The sequence below is a fragment of the Heteronotia binoei genome, chromosome 1, assembly GCF_032191835.1.
Source record: "Heteronotia binoei isolate CCM8104 ecotype False Entrance Well chromosome 1, APGP_CSIRO_Hbin_v1, whole genome shotgun sequence".
Lineage (NCBI taxonomy): Eukaryota > Metazoa > Chordata > Lepidosauria > Squamata > Gekkonidae > Heteronotia > Heteronotia binoei.
In genome coordinates this window covers 258,944,213-258,954,952 of record NC_083223.1, presented here as the reverse complement: position 1 = coordinate 258,954,952, position 10,740 = coordinate 258,944,213, and the positions used below count along the sequence as shown (strand labels likewise).

The 10,740-nt window shown below is 44.5% G+C and overlaps 1 protein-coding gene across 1 annotated transcript in view; it reads left to right on the top strand.

Moving 5' to 3' along the window:
* The first annotated feature begins 4,539 nt into the window (after positions 1–4,539).
* Positions 4,540–10,740, top strand: part of CCDC88B (coiled-coil domain containing 88B) — a 55,170-nt gene continuing 48,969 nt past the window's right edge. The window contains exons 1-4 of the mRNA XM_060251371.1: positions 4,540–4,599; positions 5,064–5,203; positions 7,341–7,440; positions 8,414–8,483. Of these exons, the coding sequence (XP_060107354.1) occupies positions 4,540–4,599; positions 5,064–5,203; positions 7,341–7,440; positions 8,414–8,483 (370 nt within the window). The remainder of the gene's footprint in view (positions 4,600–5,063; positions 5,204–7,340; positions 7,441–8,413; positions 8,484–10,740) is intronic.

Here is a 10,740-nt window from a genome sequence, read left to right as displayed (position 1 = left end):
TGCACTCTGGTGGACCCAATGTGTTGGGCAATGAAGAAAGCTGGTAGGAAGAAAGTTGATCCATTTGATATGTGGTGGAGGAGGAGAGTTTTATGAATACTGTGGACTGACAAAAAGACTAGTGGCTTCTATAACAAGTTGAGCCTAAATTCTTCCCTAGAATGTAAAATGACTAAACTGGGGTTTATATTTAGTCAGATTATGAGAAGACAGGAGTCACTGGAACAGACAATATCCCTAGGAAAAGTGGAAAGCAGCAGGAAAAGAGGAAGACCCAACATGAGATGGATGGATTCGATAAAGCAGGCCATGGCCCTCAGTTTGCAAGACCTGGACAAGGCTAGTGCTGATAGGACCATTTTGGAAGTCATTCATTCATAGGGGTCAAGAAGAAGAAGAGATTGGATTTATACCTGCCCTTCACTGCCTGAAGGAGTCTTGAGCAGCTTACAATCTCCTTTCCCTTTCCTCTCCCCACAACAGACACCCTGTGAGGCAAGTGGAGCTGAGAGAGCTCTGACTGAAACTGCTCTTGAGAGGAACAGTTCTGAGAACTTGTGACTGACTTAAGGTCACATCAGCAGGTGCATGTGGAGGAGTGGGGAATCAAACCCAGTTCTCCCAGATAAGAGTCCACACACTTAACCACTACACCAAACTGGTTCTCACTGTAAGTCAGAAGCACCTTGATGACACTTAACACACACACACAGTCAGACCTCATCCAAAGTATTGTATCTAGTTCTAATGTCGCACTCTCAGAAAGATGCAGACAAGTTGGATTAGGTTAAGGGGCAATGAAGATCATTAGAGATTCAGAAAACATGCTCTACAAGGAAAAAGTTGAAAGAACTGGTTATGTTTCACCTGGGGAAGAGAGCTGAGGGAAGACATGATAGCTGTTATCAACTAGCTAAAGGGCTGACAGGAAGAAGACAATTGGTGAAAGAAATGGTAGGTAGACTAGGAAGAGGGTTGATATCAGGCCCCTTCCAACTCAAAAATTCTGATTCAAGTGAAGACAAATCTGAGTCAATATTTAGTTATTTTTCAAAGGAACTCTTCAGCCTTTTGAGGGTCTGTTGCAGTTAGCATTGCCAACCTCCAGGTGGGGCCCTGAGGTCTCCTAGACAACAGTTCTGGATAAAATGGCTATGTGGGAGTGTGGACGCTGCATTCTACCCTTAAGCCGACATGCTCCCTTCCTTCCCTCTAACTCAGCTTAGAGGGAACACCGTTTGGGAAAGATTGGTTGGACTATCAGTTTGAGCAAAAACCACATTGTGGGTTTTCCCAAACATAGGGTGGGTGATCATTCAAAGCCACAAGATTAGACCAGGCCTGAACAACACAGATCCTACAAAATGGAACATAACCCTTCAAGAAGGTATCAAAGACCTGACTGGTAGGCCACATTTCACTCAGGTCATGTTACAAACTTTGTGTAGCTCTGGATTATGCAACTTGTATGAGGCACACAATTCTATTAAAATTGTGAAAGCAAACCAGTTCTCTCATGCTGGTTAGTGCCTAGAGAGGAAACGGCCTGGGGTGGGGGGCGGTGCTGAAGAAACCACTCTGAGGTCAACACACAACATTTCATGGGAAGGGGATGTGGCACAGCAGACAAGCTTTTTTTTTTCCCCGGATGAAAGTTTAGCATTTCCAGTTCAAAGATGTGAGCCAGTGTGGTTAAGTACTAGGATCTGGGTTTAAATCCACACTCTGCCATGGAAACTTGCAGGGTGACCTTGGGCCAGTCAGCCTAACCTCTCTCATAGGGTTCTTATGAAGGTAAAATGGAAGAATAAGCCATTGTGGAGAAAAGAGGTATAAATGAAAAGGATCAGATGGTGGGTAACACGTTAGACCTGGACCTAGAACCAAATCAGAATAGACACAATATTCAGCTTGTCAGAACCTTGATCTGATTTAAGATTATTGTTTGTTTGTTTGGATTTTTATCCTGCCTTTCCCTGCACGCATGGCTCAGGGCAGCTCACATCAGGTTAAAATCACAAATAAAACAATAAAAACATTCCACAGTTCAATAATAATGCAGCTTCATATGTTAACAGCCACAGAGTGTCCAAAATGTATTTGCTTATTTCAAATCAGCATCTCAGATCAATACTCTTCTTCAGTTCATAATGCTGTGCACCCATTTTCCAGTTCTCTTTCCCCCCTATTTAGTCTTTATTTTTACTTCTTTCTGCTGTTCCTTTTAACCACAAAGCAGCCTGGCTATTCCAGAGTGGCCCGATCTTGTCTTCGCCATATGAATGTTAATGGAGTCAATTGGGAACAATTAGTCACAGTGTTCCATCTCTCTCACTGGAACAAAAGCAGCTAAGTTTTTCCACTTTCGTGGTACCAAGAAGGTTCCTTGCACTTAAAGAGCCAGTGTGGTGAAGTGGTTTTAGACTAAGTTTTAGGAGACCCAGGTTCAAATCCCCAGTCTGATATAGAAACTTGCTGGGTGAATTTAGAATAATCACTCACAGTCTAATCTCGGCTTGTCTAATCTAATATATTTCACATTATTGCTGTGAGGATAAAATGGAAGAGGGGAGAATGATACTGTAAGATCTTCTGAGTCCCTAATGGAGGAAAAATGGGGTATAAACATCCAAATAAAAGAAACTAAAGATCTCCCTACAGTTTACTAAACCAGCCTTTACTAAACCATCGCTTCTCAGCCTTCTGACTAAGATAAAGTGTAAACCAGCCTTTAGCAGATTTTAAACAGCTTTTCTAAGGGAAGTCCAGTGACTCAAGTTGATTTTCATTGCATCACTCAATGTTTAAAATTTGACACCAGTACTTTAAAAACAAATTTGCAGCCCATAAAAAGAGAAAAGGCAGCTCTAAAAATTCTATATTTGTATAGGCAACGCAGACCAGCATTACTGTGTCTTGTGGCCAGAACTATTTTCAACTCTATGACATACATTATAATTTTTCTGTTCAGCTCATAATGAGTCTGACTACGAGATGGGAAATTGTGGCAATTGCTTTCCTGACTAGAAAATTGAAGAATATACACACAGGATCACATAAATTGGTTAGTGCCGACAGGTCGTTCCAGGCCCATGGAGTATCCACTGCTATTCTGGAGCCACGTTTACACCTACTCTTAATTTGAACCTGTTCATAGTATCAGATGGCTTCCATTCAGGAAGGTTTGGAGATTACAGAGCCTCTGTGCTTCTGCAGAGTGCATTCACTCACGGATAGACAACCAGGTCTGTCCTGGGGAAGCACTTCCATGTCTAAGGATGTGGTTTCCTGTCAAGGTTGATTCCTAGAGCATCTCTTATATAGAAATTAAGTGCTTTCACATTTTTTAGCTCATCCTTTCTCTGAGGAAGTCAGCTATTTATATGCTTTTCCCTTCCTTATGATCATCACAAAAATCAAAAGCTGTGAAGAAGGTTAGGCTGAAAGACAGAGTGACTGGACCAAGTTCACCCAGCAAACTTTTTGAGCATGGACAGATTTGAAGTCAGGTCACCCAGCCACTAGTCCAACACTAACCATTAGCCCACATGCAGCTGCTGATGTGACCTTGGGTCAGTCATAGGTTCTCTCACAGCTGTTTTCTCAAGAGCAGTTCTCTCAGAGTTCTCTCAGCCCCACCTAACTCACAGGGTATATGTTGTAGGGAGAGAAGATTGTAAACTGCTCTGAGACTTCAAGTGAATGGCAGGGTGTAAATCCAATCTCTTCTTCTTCGTTGCAGTCTTCCATCTCTCCTATAGCCTGGGCCCATTGTTTTGATTCCATATTTCCAGGATGTCCTCCTGATTACATATGCACAGACTTGCAAAATGAGTCTAGCTTTAGCTGGAACATTTGATTGTGCAAAGGCAATTTGCACCAGAGACCCATTTACTGCTGTACAGGGAATGGGGGAGGGGGGGGGATGAAAAAAGGGCAGACAGATAGCATTGTTTCGCATGAGGTCCTTAATCTCACACAGTCCTTGGAACTCTCTGCCTCATGACACCTTTAAAGTCACACTTACTGTTGCAATTCTAGAGAAATGGTGAATGGATTCATGATACAGGGCCCTGTACTCTTCTAGTATCAAAACAGCCCCGCTCACAAACCGATTGTAGGAAGTGATGGAGAACTTCTCGTCTGCCCTGTATTTCTTCATTGCCACCCTGTGTGTGGTTTTCCTGCAGCAGTCACAGTTAGATCGGAGCCGGAAACAAAGCCGACAAGGGCACTTTCGCAAATCAGACTTTTGGTACTTCATGTGCAGTGATGCACTTAATGTCCCCTGAGCATCAAAAGTGTCTGATCAAGAACATATTCCAACTTTGGGACTTCCTCCGAGGTGGGAAATCAGAAGAGAGTCCCTTCATTTTCTGTTATGGCTGTCTCAGCTTCCTTCCTCCTCCCCCAACCACGATTGCGGAAGGAAGTTTAAAATTAAGTCACACTAAAGCACATAGCGCAGGACGGCAAGTGCACCTAACTCCCACAGGAACCTCTCTGCTCAGAAGCGCTCACACAGGTTTTGATGGCAGAATGGATGGAGATATCTCTGAGATGCTGGAAGATTTTGTATCTGGCCCTCTCGTCACTTGGGTGAGGATCCCTTGTGTGTGTGTTTCTGTGTACATAGTGGAAAGTGAGCTTGTTCTGTTGGAACACCCAACAAGAGAGGGGGGAGGGAATCCCTGCCACGTTTTGGGGACAGAATGGGCGCCATACTAGAGCAGGGGATGTTGGTAGGACATCACCTGTGGCTTCTGCCCTAGCTGGTTAACCCAAAGATTCTTTTAATTGGTGTGAAGCTAGAATAGGAGGGGGGATCAGCTCTGTTAAGAATGTCCTAGTTACAAAACTGATGGAACAAGAATATTGGAAAATTCATTTGTCAAATCTCAGGATACAAAGGGGTCAGGCTGCAAGAGAGGTACCTGTTTATGGTCAAAAACCGGAAGGTGATGATTTGGGGAGTTTTGCATAATGTTGAGCCCAGGAGCTGGAATTGTATGGTTAACGTTGGAATGATATTGCATCTTACCTTTGCCTCTTTACCTTAAAAGGTGGAAACCCTGGAGAGTCTGACAGACTCCATGAGTGATCAGTCTCCTATGCCCTGGGAGAAGAAGAGACAAGAGGGCCCTAAAGAGTATTTTCTTCAGCTAGCTGCTGGAGACTTCCTCATGCATGTCATGGAAATAATGTGAGTCACTGTTTTGTAGTATACCTGCCCCCAAAGTATCGTGGAAGTTGTTATTCGGTGAGATGCAGTGAATTTCTCTCTTAGAAATTTCTAGCGTTTCCCTCACTGAACTACATATCCCAGGATTCCTGGGTATGAGGGAATGGCTGTTAAACCAATTAAATGGTGTGAGGTAGATATGTCCTTAGCTGAACTGTGTAGAGATATATGAAGGGTGGTATGAAATTTTGAACAGTGTACCCAGGAATATCAAGGGCATCTCAGAGACCTGTTTAGGCAGAGTTTGAAAGAGGTTCCTCACCTCGGGCTGAGGATTCATGGCAGAGTGAATGGCTATATGAGGCCCAGTGGAACTTTAGTGGTTCATCCTCCCAACACTTTAAATCTAGACTGAAAGATGTAGAACTGGCCATCCATGCTAGAGACACTATTGTGTTGCATTGTCTCTTACTTGCAAGCTAAGGAAACTGTTAGTGTGGGCCCAGCTGCTGAAAACCCTGGTGTAGCCATCACTTGTGGGGCTTTATAAGGGAACACTGAAAAGCCTGCAACCCACATGTATATCAGCACCTTACACTAGTTTTAGTCTAGCTTAATTGACACAGATTCCTCCAAAGAATCCTGGGAATTGTAGTTCAGCAAGACTGCTGGGAGTTATCTGTCTGGGCTCAAACTCAGGTGGAAGGTATTCCAATCAAATACATTGTCAAAGGCAGGGGTCATTTTGTAGAAAAATAGGTGGTGGAGCTCATCCAGGAATAGTTATGCAGCTGCACCCACTATTCAATGGACAAGGTGGGGAGGAGGAGGGGGAACCGTCAGGAAGGTTCAGGAGCTGTGCTTCTGTGAGCTCCTGCTGAATCCGAGGCCTGGTCATAGGTATCTGCAATAGTAGATTTTTATGTTGCCAAAAACTCACTAGCAGAATCAGTTCTGCATATTGATCTCTTTATTTGATGGACTTTGTGAATATTCCTAAACAAATTATGACCAATGCTCTCTCTTAGTTGAAACTGCCATTGCCCGCCTCCTGGTGGGAAAACCAACAAACTGGGATCACAGTTCGTATTACAGGCAATACAAAAAAACAAACACTGTGATATACTGGCTAACAGTGTTTAGTAAAACTTTTAAAGGAGTCATATAAATCTTTTGTACACATTATAAAGTACAACTTTACAACGTTGCATAAAAGTCCATTCAATTACCATCCGGATATAGGCTCCTTTTGTCAAAAAATTTCCTCAGGAGTATTCTTATTTCCTTCAAGGCTATCAGCTTTTACAACTGATCTCCAGCTGGCAGAGATCAGCTCCCCTGGAGAAAATGGCTGCTTTGAAGGGTAGACTCTATGGCAGGGGTGTCAAACATGCAGCCTGGAGGCTGAATCAGGCCCCTGGAGTGGTTCTATCAGGCCCCCAAGCAACTGGCTGTCATCTGCTTCCTTCTCTTTCTCACTCGCTTCCTTCTGCATCATAGCTTGCTTTGCCAGGCTTGCTCAAACACACAGGAGCTACAGAGCAAGGCCTCTATTTTCTCCATCGGCTGGGGATCCTCCCTTGGGAAGGAAGGGGGAAGGAATAGCTTGCTTTGCCAGGTGCTCTCAATCACACAGCAGAGCTACTGAGCCAAGCTTCTCGTCTATTGGCTGAGGCTCCCCCCCCCTCCTGGTCCCCTGGGGAAGGAAGGAAAGAGCCAGAGCTTCCTTTGCCCAGTTTCCTGGATTGCAAGGGAGAGATACAAAGGAAGCACCTTTTTAGACCAATGAGTGCTAATGCTTTAAGCATGTTTTGTTTTAATCTTTTTAAAAATCTTTGTGTTTGCCTGTGTCCTTTATAAAATTTATATCTCTGCTACCTGGCATTACATTTTATGACACACGACCTGGCCCAACAAGGTTTAATTTATGTCAGATCCGGCCCTCATAACAAATAAGTTGGATACCCTTGCTCCATGGCATTGTACCATCCTGAGGTTCCTCCCCAAATCCACTCCCAAAGTATTTTCCAACACTGAACTGGCAACCCTAGCTTTGCTCAAAATAAAAAATAAACTGGGATATCCATTTGTGACCCTCATTGTTCTAACGTGACCCTCGTTGTTCTTCTCTGTGCCTGGCTATGTTTTTGTTCCCAAGAGACCTGATTCCTGGGGGAACACAGCCTTCTTGGAGCAAGCAAAGCGGTGAGGCGCAGAAGTTGCAGACACTTCTGCAGCGGCTGCACAGATTCTACCAGGTGGGTAAGAATCCAACTGCATGCCTCATTTCTGCGGTTTCTGCCCTGAGCTCCCCAGTTGTCCTGGCAACCTACAGGCCAGAAAGAGAAAAATGGAGCAGATTTTAAGTACCTCAGAAGCACATAAATACTATTATTATAGGCCTTGTTCATCATCAGCCACTGCTACCAAAATGGCATGGGGGGTGCGCTTTGTTAAGGAACTCTTCATTTGTGCTCTGGCTCTAAAGCTCCAAGCTGATTCACATGTCACTCAGTGGAAGACATGTGTTCTCTGCTGTCACACACATCAAGGCATGTGACTGGGGGGCATCTGCTACCCATGCAGCCAACTGTGTATGTAAATTAAATTTGTGAGGTAGATGTATATATGTATGTTTATTATTCTGAAGTAGAACCTGATTAGGCTGTCCCCTTGTGCAGAAAAAAAGCAACTAGAATGATTAAAGGGTTGGAACACTTTCCCTATGAAGAAAGGTTAAAACGCTTGGGGCTCTTTAGCTTGGAGAAACATCGACTGAGGGGTTTATAAGATTATGCATGGAATAGAGAAGGTAGAGAAAGAAGTATTTTTCTCCCTTTCTCACAATACAAGAACTCGTGGGCACTTGATGAAATTGCTGAGCAGTCGGGTTAGAAAGAATAAAAGGAAGTACTTCTTCACCCAAAGCGTGATTAACATGTGGAATTCACTGCCACAGGAGGCGGTGGCAGCTACAGACATAGCCAGCTTCAAGAGGGGATTGAATAAACATATGGAGCAGAAGTCTATCAGTGGCTATTAGCCACAGTGTATTGTTGGAGCTCTCTATCTGGGGCAGTGATGCTCTGTATTCTTGGTGCTTGGGAGGGGCAACAGTGTGAGGACCTCTAGTGTCTCGGCCCCACTGATGGATGTCCTGATGGCATATGGGGTTTTTTGGCCACTGTGTGACACAGAGTGTTCTCTTATGTTCTAATGTTCTTTGTCCAGGATGATCTGCAACAACTGATTCTTACATCTCCGCCTAACGTCTATCTTTTGGCCAGAGATCCCCTTACAGGTAGGCCCTTTGTTAAAACGTTTTGGGTGCTAGACAAGCCACACACATCCCCTCTCTCTGTTGTTGTTTTTAATCCTTACTTTCCTCCAAGGAATTTAGAGCTGGTGTACTTGCTTCTCACTTTTTCATTTCACCCTCACCACAATCCTGTGAAGTAGCTTCATCTGAGGGAGACTGACAGCCCAGCAGGTAGGGTGACCAAATTTCAGGTGGGTCCTGGAGTAGGGTTGCCAGGTCCAACTCAGGAAATATCTGGGGACTTTGAGGGTGGAGGCAGAAGCAAGATTGTGAGCACGACTGAACTCTGGTAATCACATTTAAAGGGACTGTTTTCCTTTTCAATGCCCTCCCTCCATTGGAAATAATGGAGGATGGGGGCACTTCCTTTGGGGCTCATAGAATTTGACCCCCTGGTCCAATCTTGTTGAAACTTAGGAGGTGTTTTAAGGAGAGGCACCAGATGCTATGCTGAACATTTGGTGCCTCTACCTCAAAAAATCGCTCCCTAGGGCCCCAGATACCCATGGATTGATTCTCCATTATACCCTATGTCAGGGGTCACCAACCCCTGGGCCGTGGACCAGTACCAGTCTGTGGCCTGTTAGCAACTGGGCCATGAGTTTTATAATTATTTAATTATATATTACAATGTAAAAATAATAATGATAGTATCCTGTCCTCCACTCCAAATCTCAAAGTCTCAGAGTGGCTTACAGTCTCATTTATCTTCCTCCCCCACAACAGACACCCTGTGAGGTGGGTGGGGCTGAGAGAGCTCTGACAGAAGCTGCCCTTTCAAGGACAACTCTGTGAGAGCTATTTCTGACCCAAGGCCATTCCAGCAGCTGCAAGTGAAAGAGAGAGGAATCAAACCTCCCAGATAAGAGTCCACACACTTAACCACTACAACAAACTAATAAAAATAAAGTGCACAATTTTATCATCCCAAACCATCTCACACACACACACACACGGTCCATGGAAAAATTGTCTTCCACAAAACCTGTCCCTGGTGCCAAAAAGGTTGGGGACCACTGCCCTATGGGGACCGATCTCTATAGGGTTTAATGGAGTGCTCAGTGGACATTTCCCCACTCCTCCACTTTCTGAAAACCCTGATCTCCAAACCAGAGGATCCTAAGCTCCCAACTAGGGATTAGCAACCCCTGCTCAAAACTGGGGATTGGCAACCCCAAGAATTACACCTGAACCCCGGACTATGGAGATCAGTTCCTCTGGATAAAATGGCAGCTTTGGAGGGCGGACTCCCTGGCATTATGACCTCTAAGCTGAGTTAGCGTGAGCTAGCTCACAGATTTGTAGCCTCCGGCTCACCCATTTTTGTCTTAGCTCAGGAAGGATGACCCCAGAGCACACTAATTGACGCAGTAGCTCACAACTTTAATGCCAGTAGCTCACAAAGTGTCATTTTTGCTCACAAGACTCTGTGGCTTAGGGGAAACATTGATTATGACCCAAACCCTGCCCTCCCCAGCTGCCTCCACCCCCAAATCTCCAGGAATTCCCCAACCCTGAGTTAGCAATTCCAACAGGGATAGGAACCCAGGTTGCCCTTGTCAGATTCAGGCCACTACATTAGACCATGTGTCAATTCTCAGAGGAAAGATGGCCATGCTTGTATCACTTCAATTTTTAATACCAAGAATAATCAACCAGTCTTAGGGAATCTTCTCTCATTTCCTTCATCTGCATTCTCTGGGATAATAATAACTGACCTATTTTACAAGGCTGTGGTAAAGATTTCGCTACAATAATGTGATGTGAAGTTTCTTTGATCACTCTAAAGTGCCCCAGAAATGCAAAGTGAGATTAAATCCCCTCTCCAAATAGACCTGAACATGAGTACTTCCTTAGGAGGTGGGCGCAGAAGCTCTTCCCAAGGCCTAAAGCTCTCTTACAGTTAATAATGGTTGGGGAATTAGGGTTGCCAGCCTCCAGAAGGGGCCTGGAAATCTCCCACTTTAACAACTGATCTCCAGCTGGCAGAGAAAATAGCTGCTTTGAAGGTGGACTCTATGACCTTGTACCATGCTGAGGCCCCTTCGCTCCCTAAATCCCACCCTCTCCCAGATCCACCCCCAAAGTGTCCAGGTATTTTCCAACCTAGACCTGGCAACCCTATTGGGGATGGTATATCAGAGTATAACATTGCATTGCATTTGGGTTAAGGCGGTAACATTTTGAACCTCACCAAATTAGTTTTAGGAAATGAGAAATATGGTTGACTGGTTCCTAC